A 19,697-nucleotide genomic window follows, 5' to 3' on the forward strand; every position below is an offset into this window, starting at 1 on the left:
GTGGGATCTTCCCGGACCGGGGCACGAACCCGCGTCCCCTGCATCGGCAGGCGGACTCTCAACCACTGCGCCACCAGGGAAGCCCAATGTTCTCTCATTTTTAACCAATACTCCATTATTAGATATTTGGATTGTTTCCTGTTCTCAAGATTATAGGTAGCACCGTCTACAAAAACTTTGTGTTATGCAGTATTTTCTTATGAGAGCATTCTAGAAAGGGAATCCCAGATCCAAGATCAGTGACATTGCTAAGGTACTTGATACATTTGCCAAATTGAAGTCTTACATTTTGGTGTTTGGTGTGATACCATAGCCAAACTCGAATCATGGCATTTTGTAGGAGTCCTTCAAGGGACGGGATGTGCACTCTGGATGGGAAAGCAGCAGCTCAGGGCATTGGAATGACAGGTATTTGGATCTCTGTTGCTGCACTTCTTCCCACAGGTTACTCCTAGCTAAATAAAGTCCTAAAATTGTCTTGTCAATTTCCTTCACTGCTGAGACTTTAACAAAAACAGGTATATCATATGATTTTTAAATTCATTATAATTTTCTGCTTGAATAAAATGATTATTTTTCATGGGTAAATAATATGAGTGCATCATATATATTAAATACATTAATCTATTATTTAGATTGTTCCCACTTTTCCAACTGTTAATACTGCAGTGAACATCTTTTTGAATAAACCCGTGTTCATCTCTGATCGCTTAACCAGGCTGGAGTCCTAGAAGTGCAATTAATGGTCAACAGTTACAAACATTTTAAAGGTTTTTTATATTGCCAAATTACTTTCCTGAAAGGCTGTAGAGGTTTCAGAGTTGCAATAAGCACTCACTCTGCTGTTTTTAAACCTGTTTTTATATAATATCACTGTACTTACGAACACTAGGCATCATGTTGGCATTTTATTTTGTCATTATCCTCACAACTTTAAAAAGCATCAGGGGACTTCCCTGGTGGCGCAGTGGTTAAGAATCCACCTGCCAATGCAGGGATCACGGGTTTGAGCCCTGGTCCGAGAAGATCCCACATGCCGCGAAGTAACTAAGCCCGTGCGCCACAACTACTGAGCCTGTGCTCTAGAGCCCGTGTGCCACAGCTACTGAGCCCGCATGCCACAGCTACTGAAGCCCATGCACCTAGAGCCCGTGTTCTGCAACAAGAGAAGCCACTGCAGTGAGAAGCCTGTGCACAGCAATGAAGAGTAGCCCCCGCTCTCCGCAACTAGTGAAAGCCCGCACGTAGCAACGAAGACCCAACACGGCCAAAAATAAATAAATAAATAAATAAATAAATACGAAGACCCAACAAATAAATAAATAAATAAATAAATAAATAAATAAATTTAAAACAACTATCAAATATTATTACCCCAGTTTTACAGATGAGGAGACTGAAGCAAGGCGACTGTAGTAAAATTTTCAGTTAAATCACCTCGTGAATGACAAAGCAGGAACTCGAACTAAGCAATCTGGTTCCTTACACAGCTCTCTTAACCACTGTGTGATACTGCCAGCATTAAATACTATATTCATGACTTTTACAATTTGATACATAAAAAATATTGTTAAAATTTGTATTTTGGGCTTGATGTTTTAGGTGCTCTTTGGCTAATTACACTTTTTCTTCTAGAAACTGCATGCTAAAATATTTGCCCATTTTCCTATCGTGGGGCATGTTTTCACCATTAGGTTCAGCGGCAAGTGATTAAAAAACCCCAAATAATAGTGACACAAACAAGAAGGAATTTATATCTCATGTAAAGAGGAGCCTGAGGTAATCTGTCCAAGACTGGAAGGACAGTGTGTCTAAACTGTCAGAGATCCAAGTTCCTGCCATCTTGCTGCTTCACCATTTATGGCATACGGCTTTATCTCTTTGGCCAAAATAGCCTTTCAGAGAACATGCACACTGCAGCCATCAGAAAAAAAAAGAAGAAACAGAAAAGGAAGAAGTATCTTTTAAGGATACTTTCTGGGGATCACACATGGCACTTCCACTTACATCTTGATGGCCAGACCACAGTCACATGATGACAGAAGTTAGGAAATTTATTCCTTTACTCTGAATGCAATGTGCCCAGGTAAACACAGGGGGTGCTAATAGTAAGGAGGTGAGAACGGTTATTAGGGAACAATGGGCACCAACTGTCACAATGTGCTAGTTTTTTAAACTTTATTTGTATTTTTTAATATTGTTGATATTCTCTCTTAAGTTTCTTTTATATAATGTTTCTTGGATTAAATTATAAATTTGTAGAGTCTAATCTATTATTCTTTTCCTTTTGTATCTTTTTCCATTGTGTATTTTCTTAGAAAGTTCTTTCCCATCAAAGACAACTTATTCCCCTACATTTTCTTTTAGCATTTATGTCTTCTCTTTTTTTCTTTCATATTTAACTCTTTAATTCATCTGGAGCACATTTTGGTGTAAGATGAGACTATGACTTGATATGTTTTTCCACAAAACCAATTTTTGCAGCACCATTTGCTGAATGACCTATCATTTTCCATTGTTTTATAACGCTTACCTTCTAATGCATTAAAGGCTTACATGTATCAATATTAGAGTTTATTCCAGAACAGTTAATTCCAAATTTACTCTTCTTTTGAATTTTTGTTGCCTCTGTACTTTCTTCTAGGCTGACTTTAGAAATAATAACTAGTATTATTTCTAAAACGTTTATTTCTGAAAGTGTTGATGTCTTCACAACATTTAGTTTTCCTATCAGTGAAAAAATGATGTCTTACTAAGTCTTTTTTGTGTGTGTGAAATTTTCTCATTTTTTTTCACTATGCATTGTTAAAGCCATTCTAAGTTTTTGTTTCAGATAGCTTTTCAGTTAATTCTTTTTGGTTTTCTAGATGAAATATATTATCTACAAATATGATAATATTGTTTCCTCTTTCCAAATATTATAGCACCCTCATTGAAAAGAACTTTCCTAATAATGTTAAACAATAATAGTGATAATAGATATCAATTTCTCATTTTTATTTTCACATGATCAGACTTTTAAAATCTATTAATTTGCTAGTGTTATGGACTGAAATTCTGTTTATGAAATATTATAACATATAAGTTTTGCTTAATTGCCTCAACTTTTATTAACAATTTCTGCATAAAATCTAATATTTAAATTATTCTTTACTAAAAAATATTATACAATTTCATCCCTTATTCTCCCTAAATTGTTTTAGTTTCACAAGGAATTTAAAATGTCTACATTAATATGTATAAATGTCTTTTTTCAAAGCTAAAATATACACTATAAAACTTAAGAATTACAGCCTTGATTCTTTTCCCCAAAAGTGAAAATTTATTTCCTCAGCAGTAGAATAAAGTCTTAAGCCTGTTAGGAAAGATTTCTATAGCGTCCAGATTTCAAAGAAACATGTTCTCAGCATTGAATATTTACTGTATTATAAGCCTCACTGGAAAAGCAGAAGTATTCTAAGCTTGAAAACAGAAAAAAACAAAAATGAAAAAACCCAAAATCCATATAATATACATGAATTACCCAGAATGCTCTCCTTAATTTATTGACCCTAACTTTTGATTTCTTTCACTTTTAATTAAATCAAAGTATGTTTCATGTTAAAATACAGGAGAAAATTTATGAACAGGCTTCTCTTCATATTTCTATCATCAAAGTTAACAATATGCTGGTTTATGTAAAAACCCCCTTTCTCATTCCCAAAAGCCAGCCCATCACAGTATTTGCAAACCTTGTGGGAAGCCAAGACTGGGAATCCAAACACATGGCTGCTAATGTCTTCGAGTAAGGCAGATCATCTTGCTCAAAGCAGTTGTTCTTAGCAACAAAGAGAACCAAGTATTCTTTTCATATTTCTTTTGCATTTAGGACATTAACTGATATCAGTTTTTAAATTATGAATTATCTACATTATCCTATGTTAGACTTCAAATTAATAGGAAAAAATCTGCATAGTATGTTCAGCTGTGCAGCATATTGTATTCAAAGTAGATTAATCAATTACTGGGTACCCTCAAAGAGATGGAGTTGAGAAACATTTATGTACACAATAATAGGGCAACCATAGAAATCTGTAAAAGCTTCAGTGTTGGCACTTCATTGGAGAGGTTAAGAGAGATGTCACAGAAAAAGGTGTTTGAGCCTCATCTTAAAGGGTGAAATTTAAAGTAATTCACCAAATGGATGGAAGAGCACAGACGAAAGCTAAGAGATGAGAAACAACCCCATGTTGTTATATGTACTGCCTGCTCCCGTGTACCCTGTGCTCCCATCTAATCCTCACCTCACGTGTAATCTCTGTCTCTCTCTTTAAACCAATAAGCTCCAAGACAGCAGAGATCAAGTCTGTCTGTGCGTGCTCTGTTTTCAGTGGCACACGCTAGTTGCAAAATAAATATTTGTTACGTGAATGAATAATGAACAAAGAAATGAGCAAATGAAAGAAACATTGAGCCAGAAGTCGTTTTGCCTCCCTGATACATTATATGCAAGGGGGGAAGAAAAGAAAGTGCTAGGAGATAAGATAAAAATAAGGAAGGCTCAAATAATGCTGGGTTTTGCTCTAAATGCAGAGTTTTTTTCATGGAGTTAATGGAAAGCCATTAAAAGCTCCTCTATACAAGTTGATTTCTTCTTAAAAATTAAAAAATATTCTTTTATTCTTCCAGTTTTTTTGAGGTGTGAACAAATTGCCTTATCAGCAATATTAACATGAATAACATCCTATGCACACCTTATCCATTGGTGTAGCTAAGACAGATGTACCTCTGTTTTCTAGAACATTGGCTTTCAAACATTTTTTTTAAGCAGCAGGATACTTTTTTTCACAGAGGATTTTATCTTAAAACTCAATATAAACAACAAAAAAAGGGAGGTCTGCTCTGGTTGAAGCAGAGGCAGGTGGGTGAAGCCGAAACCTCTGCCTTCTCCACCCAGGCTGCCTGCGAGGGATGAGAGATCAGAAGCCACTGTCCTGGAATAGGTCAAAATCTAAAGAGAACTTCTTAAATGGAAGAGTCTTTAACTGCTTATGTTTTAAAACTGTAACAGTAGCTGATCCTTTCACTTGAAGGTTAAATATAAAAATAGTTACAAAATCTGCCATCTGTTTCTCTTCCTATCACAGGTTTAAAACTTTTCACTTCTCTCTGATGATTAATGTTAGAAGGCATTGTGAATTATCATTATCCATTTTTAAAGTTATTTCATTCCAAAAAGTAGGTTAAAGCAACTGAGTGACACAGTAAACAATGAACAAAGGCAGAAGACTTGGGGACTAGTTTTAAGACTCCCCTTAACTAGAGATACAGTCTTAGTTAAGCCACGTAACTAACATTCTCTGTCACCTTACCTTGTTAATAAAATGTAGTGGTTATTAGAATTACTATTGGATTTCAGATTTTTATGGCCACAACTCCAAGTAAGAAATACATTTTAAATCTTTATCAAGTACACACATATGCATAAAACTTCTAAAATTTCATGAAATAATGCTTACCTTTACTCCATGCTATGCAGCTTTATATGCTCTATTCCATTGCGTTTCATTTAAAAACGCTGGTCATGACCCATTATGTGGGTTCTCTCTCCCACAGTTGTGACCCATAGTTTGAAAAACACTGGACAGATTGTATGGCCCTTTCCTCTCTAAAATGATGCAATACTAACATCAATATATGTGACTGTGATCACACAGATCTTCAAAATGTCAAGCACGTGGCAGATGCTCGATTATTACTTGTTTTTACTGTGTCAAGGAAATTCTTTGAATATTTAAGTTAAATTAAGTAATTTTAATTTAAGTATTTAAGGTGCCAATCCCTTCAAGAAATTTTCCCTTATGTAGAACGGTATGGAGGTTCCTTAAAAAACTAAATATAGAACTACCATACCAACAGCAATCCCACTCCTGGGCATATATCTGGAAAAACCATGTTTCGAAAAGGTATATGCACCCCAATGTTCATTGCAGCACTATTTATAATAGCCAAGACATGGAAGCGACCTAAATGTCTATCAACAGAGGAAGAGATAAAGATGATGTGGTACATATATAAAATAGAATATTACTCAGCCATAAAAAAGAATGAAATAATGCCATTTGCAGCAATATGGATACCTAGAGATTATCATACTAAGTGAAGTAAGTCAGACAGAGAAAGACAAATATCATATGATATCACGTATACATGTAATCTAACAAAATATGATACAAATGAACTTTTTTACAAAACAGAAACAGACTCACAGACGTACAAAACAACCTTATGGTTACCAAAGGGGAAATGTGAGGGGAAGTGATAAATTCGGAGATTGGGATTAATATATACACACTATTATATATAAAATAGATAACTAACTGTATAGCACAGGGAACTCTACTCAATATTCTGTAATAACCTATATGGGAAGAGAATCAGAAAAAGAATGGATGTATATATATGTATAACTGATTCACTTTGCTGTACACCTGACACTAACACAACATTGTAAATCAACTATACGTCAATAAAAATTAAAAAAAAATCTTCCCGGATCGCTCTAAATATTCATAGCTCACCATCTGTGTCTTTCTTATTATACAAAATAATTAAGTATGATTCTAATATAATTAAGAGATAATAAAAAAAAGAGATAATATACATAAACCACATAGTAAATCCCCAAACAAAAAATATAAATTGAGCTTATCAGACACTGTCGTAAGTACCCAAATTACAGTAACTCATTTCTTCCTCACACTATATGGTCAAAGTATAAATGGGGAAACTGAGTCTCAGGAAGGTCACTGCAACCAAGTACTAAGTAACAGAGGCAGGTACTCTGATTCCAGAAGTGCACAGTGGTCCTAACAAGGGTTAGTGAAATATGTCCACTTTCTATTTTTATAACAGTTACATATATTGCCTGATCTTGCCCATTTAACGAGCAAGATATTTGATAGTAGAGAACAGGTTGTCCCTTTTTGGTAACTCCATATCATTATACTATACTCCAAGAACACCAGTTGGATGAATGAAATACTATTTGTGTGTCCATATATATATAAACACAACATTTTGTAGGCAGACCTAGTTTTTTTCATTTCATGCTCACCCAAACCAAGCCTAAAATTGTAATTAATATTTTAAAGGCTAACTCATTATTAATATGCAAAAATAAACTGTCTGTAAGTCTATTTGGTATATCTCTTTTGATTCTTCCATGTAACACTCGTTCTATTAGCAACTGGGATTTGCCAAACTTGTCCTGGGGCTAAATATACTGTCCTTTCATAATGCTGGCAATTTACTTGGTTAAGTAAATAGTCAAAATTTGATAGGTAACATGAATTTAAAATGTGACTAATAAGCCCAACATACTCAAATCATAAGCATTTTGGGTTTTGTTTTGACAAATGTGACCTGTGCATAGAGCTTCACTGAAAAATTCTCGTCATGTTTTTAATCTCTCCATTGTAAATGGCAGATAATAGTCAGCCACGTAAAATGTGCACTCACTTCTCTGCCACTTTTGTAGGATAAGTCGAGAGACGAACAAAGAGATAGTTGGACTAATATTGTGTTAAAATACTTTTGGCATATCAAGTGGCCCTTTTAATTGCAGAAGTGGAGCTATAATCAGAACCAAAGAATATGGCAAACAACAGACAAAAATTAAGACAGCTAAATTAGAAGACGTATCCCAAATGAATTTTGAGACAAAGAAAGCATCCTAACCTGTTAGAACTATAACCTCTAAAGTACTCACTTGATTCATTACCAACAAATAATGAAAGATATTAACAAAGTAATCATTTAAGATGAGCCTGACACAAATATCTTCAAAATAAAAATAAAATTAAAAAAAGCCCTACATCATTTTGGGTTAATTGTGCCCCCTCCAGGCAATTCTGTAATGTATGCTTGTTATTCAAGTACATACCAGGGGTGCCAAACTGGATGCAATTTTCCAGAGTCCTGGCATAGTCAGGGTCACTTAACTTAATTAGGTGAAGACTATTGGTTTTTTCCATGTTCTTGATCCATTTATTAGCCTGACCTTGAGGATCTATCATCAGAGGCCACCTTCTTGCATTCCTGAAAGGGAAAGAAAGACAATCAATGCTGGTCAAGCCGTGATCTGTCTCTATGCTATTTAAGAGGCATGCATCACTTTCTTACAGTTTAAACTTTATAGTATTATTTTACTTTTTAGCTTGTTTTGAGAAACTGTGTTCTTGAAGCAGAGACATTTAAATTGAGAAGGCTACTAGAACGGCAACTACAAAAGCCATCTGGCAAACTTAACACAAGTTCTTTTACTCCTTTTGGAAAATTACAATTCTCTAAATGTTAAATTATATTTTTGAAAATGTTTGCTGCTCTTGCTAATTAAGTCACAATGATAACCATCAAGAGTACTAGAAATCAGGAAACTCCAATTCTTCACTAGGCCCTGCCATTAATTACTTCTGTGACCTTGGGCAAGCCACTTCGTTTCCTCAACTTCTATCTGCTGTCATTTGCACAAGAGGGAAAGAGAAAGGATGGAGACATCACATCTCTATTTGAAATCTAGACCATTAAATATACAGTGGTCTAAAAAAAACGGTGAGAAGCAAAATTTAATATCATCTAATCTTCATAATAGCCATCGATCCTTAAGTGTTAACACAACTGTTGACCCAGTAATTGTTTCAAACAGCTGTATATTTAATGTCACATATGTAGTTCACTACATACTTGCCTAGAGATTGCGAGCTTCTTATGAACAGAAATATATTCTATGAAAGTCAGGGTTTTTGCACTATGAGAGAGCTCATACTTATTGCTTTATTCTCACTCACATCTCCCTTTTAGGATAAGAACAAGAGCAGTGAACCACCACAAGGCACCCAGTTTACTGCAGGGTGTTGCTGGGTCACAAAGAGTTAACCAGTATCTGCCATCACGACATGGTATCCAACCACAGAGCTTTCTACCTGCTGTGAAATGTAATCAGCATTAAGATCACTGTTCTTTTTCTCTCAGAAGTTTCAGCAAACACAAGTCATCATTTTGGCCAGTTTCCTAAACATACTGTCATACTCTTCCAAAAGCGAGCACAGCAAATTCATGCCGAGCATCAGAAGAACAGGAGGAGAAAATAAAAGGTGACTGGGGCAAAAAAAAAAAAAAAAAAAAAAAAAAGAGCTGGGGATGAATCAGGAGAATCTATTCGATTCCATCTCATTACAACACAAATTTAGTATTTTCATCAGATCATTTGTCCCAAATGAAAGGAACCACAGCCCTCCAATATAAGCATTATATAACGTATTAGTGAGCTTGGGCTGCCATAACAGACCACCACAGACTGTCAAACAGCAGAAATTTGTCTTCTAACAATTCTGGAGGCTGGAAGTTCAATATCAAGGTGCTGGCAGAGGTCTCCCTCCTTGGCTTGCAGACAACACAGCCCTCTTGTGCCCTCAAGTGGCCTTTGCTCTGTACGCACATCCCTAGTGTCTCTTCCTTTTCTTACAAGGACACCAGTCCTACTGGATGAGGGCTCAACCCTTATGACCTCATTTAACCTTAATTACCTCCTTGAGGCCCTTTCTCCAGATATAATCACACAGTGGGTTATATCTTCAACATATGATTTTGTAGGGGGTGGGGGGACAGAATTCATTTTATAATATGAATTATATTTAGGAAGAAATGAGACCAAAAGAGTAGATGCAAACAATAAAAAGGGAACCATATCCTTAAGAAACTAAAGGGAGTAAGAGGGAAATTAGAAACAAAACTTATATGTAAAAGTTTCATTCTGTTACATTTTGGAAATATTTTAAAGGTTGGAGGATTATGTGAGCTTTAGACAGCATTTACGCTTCCCTAAAGAAACTGAAATGACTCACTCTTCTTTCTGTTGCTTCCACATTTTTTTTTAGCCACAATACCCCTGTTCATGCTGTTTCTTTGTCCAAAATGCACCTCTTCCCCATCCTTTCATGTTCAAGTACTACTCACATTTCAAGGTCAACTCAAATGCTATGCAATCCACAAAGCCTGTCTTGATCTCTTTTCTCACTGAACTTCTTTAGCCATTCATCCATATTACATTTATGGTACTTTCATATAATGATAATATTCTATTACAGTAATTCTATAATTTATTAGCTGCATCACCCAACTAAATTGTATATTCTTTGAGGGACGGGTCCATGCTGATTCTTCTTTTTCCTCTTTTCCTAGATCAAATAAAGCTTGCATATGACGATCCACTGAAGTAGGAACAGCAAAAAGAACATCTGACAAACACCATACAAGTTAACTCATTCTAAAAATGGATATTTTATAAGAGATTATCCCCGCATGGAGAAGACTGGTCCAAAGAACACCATCTCAAAATTAGAGGAAAGGACTTCTGGTGTTGACCAAACTGGGTAAAATCCACTATAGCCTACCTCTGTCACTAATTACAATGAAAACTTTAGGATAAAATACAAAAATCAACTACTTGCAGATTCTAAAAAGTAAGTAATAAGAAGTGAATGGGAAAAAAGTTAAAACTTGAGTAATGACCAATAAGGGGGTGGTGACTTTCTTGTGTGTGTGCATGTGTGTGTTTTCTCCTTATCTTCTGGCTTTGGTCTGAGAACAGGTCTAATGGGGGGAACTGTGCAGCAGGCACAGGTAGCAAAAACTCAAAGTAGAAGATGGAGAAAATCATCATATGTGAGCCAGAGAGTGGGGGTGGGGGGAAGCTCTCTGTTCTCTGTTCTGTCCTTACCCCCAGGTCAACCCAGCCACAGAACTATATTACCATGGCAGAGCAGTGGTAATTCAGTCACCTAAAACACTGAGTGAAAATCCATCTCTCTGGATAGCAGAGCTGGGAAAAGGCACCTCTGTTGTGCATAGAGTCTAAGGTGTGTCATAATCTGCTCAAGCTGCTATACCAGGATTCAGTCCAAAATTACTTGATATACAAAGAACCAGAATGTGACTAATTCTTAAAGAAAAAGTAAGATGTTAGATTTACTAGAAAAATACCTTTAAAGCAGTTATTATAACAACTCTTCATTTGGTAACGCTGAATATTTTTTGAAATAAATGGAAAGAGAGGTGTTATCAACAGAGAAACAGAAAGTTTAACAAGAACCAAATGAAAATTTTAGAACTGAAAAATATGACACCTGAAATAAAAACTTCACTGTAAGGACTCAACAACAGAAAGGAGACAACAGAGGAAACAATCAGTGAACTTGATGACCCGTGAAAAAAATAATCCAATTTGAATAATAAAGAGAAAAAAAGATTGGAAAAAAGAACAGGGTCTCAAAGACGTGTGAGAAAATATTAAAAGGTTTAACATTCATGTCACTGGGGCCCAGAAAGAAGGAGAAAGAGATTGGTGTAGAAAACATATTTGAAAAAATGGTTGAAACTTTCCCAAATTCAGTGAAACACATAAATTTACAGCTTCACAAAACTCAATCCTTAAAAAGGAGAAACCAAAAAAACAAGAAAACCCCACCCACACCCAGCCTCATTATAATCAAACTGCTGAAAACCAAAGAAAAAATATTTTGAAAAAATATTTTTTAAAAAGCAGCAGAGAAAAACGATATATTACATTTGGATGAAAATTATTCAAAAGACTGCAGATTTTACATCAGAAATCATGGAGCCAGAACAGAGTAGAGCATATTTAAAGTGTTGAAAGAAAAGAAATGTCAACCCAGAATTGTACGTCCACCAAACATATCCTTCAAAAATAAAGGCAAAATAAAAAATATTCTCAAATGAAGGAAACTAAAAAATTATTTGCCAGCAAATCTGCTCTAAACAGATGCTAAAGTTCTTCACCCTTAAGGGAAATGATGCCACAGTGAACTTTAGAAATAAAAGAAGATCAAAAATGGTAAATATAATAGGCTATTTCCCCCCTCTTAAGTTCTTTAAAGTATACATAAATACTAAGACAAATTATTAACATTGTGTGTCTGGGGGGCAGAGTTTCAATGTATGCAGACATAATATATATGACTACGATAACATAATCGGGGGGGTATAGGGGACTTGCATGGTTACAAGTCTTCTACATTTTAACTGAAGTGGTAAACTATCTCTAGGTAGATTGTGAAAAATTGTACTAAAAAATAATGTAAAGTATTATAGTAAAAAATAGATAAATTAAAGTGTGATACTAAAAATGGTGGATTATTCAAATAATCTAAAAGAATAAGAAATGAGGAACAGCGCAACAAAAACCAAATGTAAAAACAGAAAAATAATAAAATGTCAGATCTAATTTCAATGATATCAACCATATCAAGTATAAAGTTGTCTAAATTTACTAATTGAAGGAGATTGTCAGACTAGAAAAATACAAGGTGAAACTGTATGCTATCCACAAGGTACCCACTTCAAATATAACAACATACTTATATTAAAAGTAAAATGATGGTAAAAGATACCATGCAAACACTAATCAAAAGAAAGCTGGACTGGCTATAGTAATATCAGAAAAAAGGAGACTGCAGAACAAGAAAAATTATCAGGGATAAAGAGTGATAATACATAATGATAAAAGGGTCAGTTCATCAATAATACATGACAATCTTAAATGCATATGCATCCAACAAGTGAGCTCCAAAATACAGGAAGCTAAAACTGATAGAAATGAAGAAACAAGTAGATGGAATATTAGCAAGGATATGGAAGATATGAACAACACTCTCAAACAACTCAACCTGACATTTAAAGAAGTCTCCATCCGTAATATTTCAATTGCACAGGGAACATTCACATAGACCATATTTATGCCGTAAAACAAACTGTAATAAATTTAAAGCACCTGGAATCAGATAATGTATGCTCTCTGAACGTAATGGAATTAAGTTAAAAATTAAAAAACAAATAACAAAAAGAAAGCTTAAAAATTCTCAAGTATTTGGAAATTAAACAATACATTTTTAAAATAACCTATGGTTCAAAAAAGAAAAAGTCTCAAGAAAATCAGAAAATATTTTAAATGAAATGAAAGTAAAAATACATCAAATCAAAATTTGTGCTATGTGGCTAAAGCAGTACTTAATGGGAAATATATAGCATTAAATGCATAGATTAGAAAAGAAAAAAAATCTAAAATCAGTAACTTAAGCTTCCCTCTTATGATATCAGAAAAAGAAGAGCAATTTAGGTCAAAAGCAAGCATAAGAAAAGAAACAGTAAATATTAAATGAGAAATCAAAGAAATTGAAAACCAACCAGCCAAACAAAACAAAAACCAAAAAAATAAAAAAGGAGAAAAGCAATAAAAGTCTTGTTCTTAGATAGGATCTACAAAATTTATCAAACTCTAGCTAAACAAAGAAGGTACAAATTACCAATATAAGGAATGATAGAGAAAATTATCACAGACCCTGCAGACATTAATAGGATGTTAAGGGAATGCTACAAACAACCCTATGCCCATAAATTTGGCAACTTAGTTGAAATGGACCAATTTCTTGAAAGACAGAAACTACCGAAACTCACTTGAGAATAAATAGATAACTTGAATGTCCTATAAGTATTTTAAAATTGAATTCATAGATAAGATCTTCCAACAAAGATCAAAGAAGATCTAAATAAATGGAGAGATATACTGTGTTCATGGATCAGAAGACTTACTAAGTTGTCAATTCTTCCCAAATTTTGATCTATAGATTCTGCAGTCCCTATCGAAATCTCAGCAGAATCTTCTGTAGATATTCTAAAATTTATATTGAGAAGTAAAAACTAGACAAAACAATTCTGAAAAAGAAGAAAAAAGTTGGAAGAGAGATACTGTTCAATACCCAGTTAACAACTGCATCAAATTAATTTTCTTCAAACAACACCCTCAAGATAACATATTTTTGATTCAAAAACAGGACAATGCTGTGGCTTCAGTCTACAATGTTTGCTTTTGAAGATTAGAGCTCCCATAGTTTCTCAAATGGAAACTGAATTCCATGTTCACTGTAGTCTGCATGGAAGGATGGAATTTGGATATATAGCAGTGGAGCATTTCAAAGAGTTCTGGTATTTTCCTCTTTACACACACACACACACACACACACACACACACACACACACAATTAGATAAAAACAGACAAAGAAAGGTGGGTGTTCCTCTCAAGTTATTACTGTTTTTGAAACAAACCTGATTTATCTGACTCCTATAAAAATGAAAACTTAAAACATTTTTTAAAAGCAGAGTTATATTAGATATAGGTCTGATCTACTTACCAAGTTGTTAAACAATCCCAATACTTTCCCTGTGAAATGTTTAGATAGAATCCAATTACATTTAATGTTATCACTAGCCCTTGAAATTCTGATTAGCTAAGGGAACTTCAAGTGTCAGTAGCTCCAAAAGTCAATTATGTTCTAACTTGTCCAAATTTTACATATTCTTCCAGTTCCCTAAATTACTGACTCTTCCCTCAGCTGAGATAGTATGTGAAAAGCATTTAGCACAGGCTCAGGTCCTTAGTAAGTGCTCCATATTAGGTATTATCATTATCAAGTAAGTATCTCTGGGGAAGGAAGAACACACTAGCAAATAAGTAAGATACTTATCTGATACTTAAAAATGATCACCTTAACCTATTTACTGAAACTTCTCAGTATAAGATTACCAAAATCATTGAAAAAAAAAGCCAAGAATGAAAAATGTTAATATTTCGTACTTAGGTTGCTACCATAACTTCTTGCTAACGCTTCAACACTTTTACAAACAAATAGCAAACACTTAGGGGTTATGGCTCATTAAAACCATTTTTTACTTCAATCTCTCCTGAAATGGAAGTTCGTCTTGAAAAAGATCACTGAAAGATATGGAATCTTAAAAGTAGAAATATTCATCAACAGTTCCAGTATTATTGAAATATGACTGGACCCAAAAGAAAGGGTACATTTATTTGCTAGAAAATAAGAAGCATATCAGCCTCCGCTGGATAAATGGAGTTATAGGAATAGGTTACAGATGTCCTCCTAGGTAGAACAAAAGTATATAAATTGCAAATCAAAACAATAAAGGCATAACTACTACTATGTGGGACATGACCAAGTATATTCACAATTGTTTGGGAAGATCAAAGCTTTTTTTTCTGAGAGGGAAACAATAGCAACAAAAACAAACAAAAAAAATTGGACTATTATTTTAGCTGAAGTTAATTGGTCCAGCTGGACAAAAGTAAAAGGTGGACTTCTTTTTCTATTGAAACTTTTAAAATAAAATTTTATTATCATTAATTATTATTATTTGTACAATATTACATTTTGACTTCTACAGCGCGCCCACCACCGAAGGTTTAGTTTTCATTCATTACCAGATCTTTGATCCCCTTTACCCATTTCACCCTCCCCCCACACCCCCATCCCCTCCCCTCTGGTAACTACTACTCTGCTCTCTGTATCTACGTGTTTGTTTTGTTTTGTTTATTATTTATCTATTTATTTAATATTTCACATTGGAGCAAAATCATACAGTATTTGTCTTTTTCCATCTGACTTATTTCACTTAGCATAATACCCTCAAGGTCCATCCATGTTGTTACGAGTGGCAAGATTTCATCTTTTTTATGGCTGAGTAGTATTTCGTCTTACATATACACCACATCTTTATCCCTTCATCTGTTGAGAGACATTTGGGTTACTTCCAAATTGTTGGATAGTATAAATAATGCTGTGATGAACATAGGGATGCACATATCTTTTCTAATTAGTGTTTTTGTTTTCTTCAGATAAATACCCAGAAGTGGAATGGCTGGATCATATGGTAGTTCTTTTCTTAAGTTTTTGAGGAATCTCCACACTGTTCTCCATAGTGGCTGTACCAATGTACATTCCCACCAACAATATATGAGGCTTCCAAAAGATAGACTTCTAAACTTTCAGAAACCTCCCATATTGTCAACGTCTAATGTGTATTCTCACATTAAACATCTACGCAAACTGTTTGCCACCTACTTGTTAAGTATTTAAAAAACGAACTAGCTGCCATCCTATACTTCTTAAAAGGCACTTAAACATCTGTTTTAGTTGCAAACTAATGTACATATTTATCTAGATTCTATCATTTTTCTTCTGGATTAATTTAGATTATCAGAGCAAGAGTACCCAGTGCTTAATTTTAGTCCACCAAAGAAAAGCTTGATAATCTCTTCTGCAAATCAACAAAATAATTAAATGTAAGTTTAGTTCCCGGGAAAATTTGTTTTTCTGAGTATGATTTGCTTGATTGAAAAATGAGAACTGTGTGACACAGCTTTTCTTTTTTACCTTGGTTATCGCAAAGCTGTGAGCTTAATTCAGGACCCAACTGCAAGGATTAGCTTGTCTCAAGTACCTAATAGTAACTACCTCTTTAATATCCCTAGGTGGTCTTATCAGATTTTATCTTATTTTATGTTATATTCAAACTGTACATGCTTCAAATCCTTTTTGAACAGTTCAGTAAATAAACGCTATCGAAATCCATATGTCAGGATCATTTGCTGAGCAGTAAAGAAATTTGTTCACCAGAATTTTAACTTGTAGAATAATTTTCATAAATATTACAAACAAAAAATTTAATAATAACTGGTTTTTACACATAGTGGTTAATTCTATTTTTAAAAATTTACATGCCTCAACCATTTTTACTTTAAGTACCGTCATTTCAATTACTTTTTCAGTAGTAAAGTAACAACTACTCAAAATAGTGATGTAACACAGAACTGAACGTTTCCTACTGATGGTTTCCCTGTGTTATTTCTAACATGCTAAAACCTCCAAAAAGATTGGCCCAGTGATAGAAGGCCCATAGTAATGTGACCTTGAAAATAACACAATCAATGATCATCCTCACACTAGGGCAGAGTGAAGTCCTTGGCTTCTAGGAGGCAACACCTTGAGGAAAGGTAAGGCTGGATGAGCCTCCAGTATCCTCCCGGCCCAATCTCCATGTGATGTATCTACTAACCAGGAGATTCCAGGAACAGCACCACTCTTTTAAAAGCCCCAATCAGCCCAGGACCCAGAAATGTATCCATATCATTTAAAGTGGTCGCACACTCAGCAGGGAATAAGACATCACCAACACAAACCTATCCCTGCATGTTTCACTAACCTATAATAACAAAACCCTGTGTTGTATGGGAATAAAAAATTTGGACTTCACTTACTTATGGCAGGGTTTTGTTCTATTTGCTAAAAATTGATTAAAAATTAAGCAAAAGTCATCTGGGGTTTTTAGTTTGTTTACTACTGTCTCCAATGCTCAACTACTCTGACATTAATTGGTGAAGGAAGTGATTATCCATATTTAATTTAGCTAATTAGTTGAGTAAAACATTTTTCAATACTATAAAAGTTTACTAGCTGTGTTAAAAAGGTACACAGATAAATAAATCCACTGACTGATAGAGATCATTCGTGAGAAATATTTTCCTTACGTTATGATGATCCCGTTATCAATAGAAAATGAGTCAGAAGGTAATCCAGCAATATTCCAGGCTCGAATTGTCACTGCTTCTCCCAGAATACTCATAAGGGAATAATCATCGGAGCAGGGGATATCTCTTCCTTTGCACAAATTTGTCCACTCCTTGATTTGGTTCTTTAAGACATACACAGAAAGATATAAAAATGAGGTTGGAGGTTATCAAATGAATACCTTGTAAACTCCTCAACTACACTCTGAGTACAAAGCATCGTTGAAACTCTACCTCAAAAATGATTTGTGTTCATCATATTTTTCAAAATAAAATCATAATTTAGAAGCTCTACTATGTATTCAAATGAAAATTATATATAATGTTAAGATAAAATTTAGATAGATCACTTACTAGTGAACTCAGAACTTTGTATCTGGAAAAAATAATTGCCAATTATGATTCTAAAGCTTCTGTTGACAAAATACATGGAGATCACCATGTTTTTCTACACATTTTCTTTCAATTATAAATATCAGCACACCTTACTACAATATTGTGGTATAAAAGTAAATCCAATTTGAACCAATAGGGGACACAGAAAACATTTGTGTCTGGCTCTCACTTGTCCTGGGGGAGGGACCAGAGCAGGGTTATTAGGCACCAATAAGGATCAGGGCACATACTGGAGTTCTGGATACCCCACCTGGGGCAGAGTTTGCTAGGATGCTCAGGAACCAGAAGCGTACTTCAAGCTTAGGTTCACACTCAAAAAATCAGAAATCAAGGTCCAAATTGAGGTTATAGATCAAAGGGTTCATAAACAGTGAAAGACATGACTGGAGAGAAAATAGGTTAGAAAGAGGCAAGGAGAAGGTGGATATATGTGGTGTTGATACCAGTCCATGGGCAAATGAGGATGCCGTGTGCGCCAAGTGGAGCTAGCTGAGAGGGCATGGTGGGTACTACCGTCTCCCTCGGGTTCCTGCTAAGTAGGTTGGACCAACATTCCCTTCGGTTTGCACAGGAAAGGCTACGACAGTCTGGGGACAGCTGATGATTTTCATGACCTTGATTAGCCGGTTATTCTGTAGAATGCCCCACAGCTGGGCCTGTGTGGTGGTCTCTCATGAGTCAATTTAGGTTATGCACCTTTGGCAGGAATATCACAGAAATGATACTGTGTTCTTCTCATTGCATCTCATCAGTGGCACATGATTTCAAATTGTCCATTTATGGATGACATTTTTATTTTGATTAAGGCATCGTCTGCCAGGCTTCTGTCTCATAATTATATGATCTTAGGTATGATTACAGCTTCCTTGGATGGTGGGCCATAACACAAAGACACTCCTATAGATGAGAGGCAGAACTCTTTGTTACTCACAGCTCCAAACGAGAGAAAGCTGATACACAGGAGGCTGCACCTGGACACAGAGTAACAGCAAGGTGGAACTGTAGGGGGCAGTTTCTAAACGTCAAGCAGAGCGGGGTGGAGTTAGCTAGGTTTCCAGGGCTTCCTGATGACTGGGTCTTTTGAATAGTTCCACAGGCACCGGGAAGAAGGGGCCGTCCTTGGGTGTTAGGTATATGGGGGCCTCTGGAAGTTGGATATGTGCCTATTGTAACCCAGGACTATTAGAGCCTGAAAAGGGAAATGGTTGGCATGAGGGCTTAGCAAACTGCCCACAGAAGGGAATTCAGAGTGGTTAACCATGATTCAAAACTGAGTTAAGACAGCACACTCATGAGTACTTAATAACTATCATCTGGGTTTTTACTTGGTTTGGTTGTTGGCACCAGGACAGATGGCATGGCTATGTAGGGTGGAGGAGAAGGCAGCATTTCCAGCTTGACTCTGGCTCCTAGTACACAGTTCCTATGGGCATGTTTTGATTTTTCGTTGGCCTGAAGACTTTTGTGGGGAGGTCTGAAGGTTTTCTCAGATACAGCTTGATGCTGGTATGGGCATCGTAGCCAGTGCTATGGGGAAGAAGTAGGGAAAATGAAAGCCATAGTTGCTGTGGAATGCTATCTATAGTTGACAGGTGAAGCCAGATGAACTAAGCCAGATGAACTCTGGCTTAGAAAATTTGAGCGGCCAATTATACATCTGTAAGGGTGTAGCAGCAGAGAATAAGTGAAATGAACATGAGGGCCTCTGAACAAGCATCTCAAAATACAAGCCAAGGACCTTGGCTGGTAATCAGGTGGTAAGACAGTTGGTGGAAATGGAAAACTGACCATTAAGGGTGCCATCTTGGTGAAAGTAACTACCAC

The 19,697-nt window shown here is 35.4% G+C and overlaps 1 protein-coding gene across 1 annotated transcript in view; it reads right to left on the reverse strand.

Annotated features, from left to right (window-relative positions):
- Positions 1-19,697, reverse strand: part of DNAH7 (dynein axonemal heavy chain 7) — a 242,092-nt gene that overhangs the window by 60,991 nt on the left and 161,404 nt on the right. Inside the window, exons 46-47 of the mRNA XM_055089198.1 lie at positions 17,439-17,602; positions 7,925-8,079 (exon numbers count right to left, since the gene is read on the reverse strand). Coding sequence (XP_054945173.1) covers positions 7,925-8,079; positions 17,439-17,602 — 319 coding nt within the window. The remainder of the gene's footprint in view (positions 1-7,924; positions 8,080-17,438; positions 17,603-19,697) is intronic.

This window comes from Physeter macrocephalus, chromosome 2 (assembly GCF_002837175.3).
Source record: "Physeter macrocephalus isolate SW-GA chromosome 2, ASM283717v5, whole genome shotgun sequence".
Lineage (NCBI taxonomy): Eukaryota > Metazoa > Chordata > Mammalia > Artiodactyla > Physeteridae > Physeter > Physeter macrocephalus.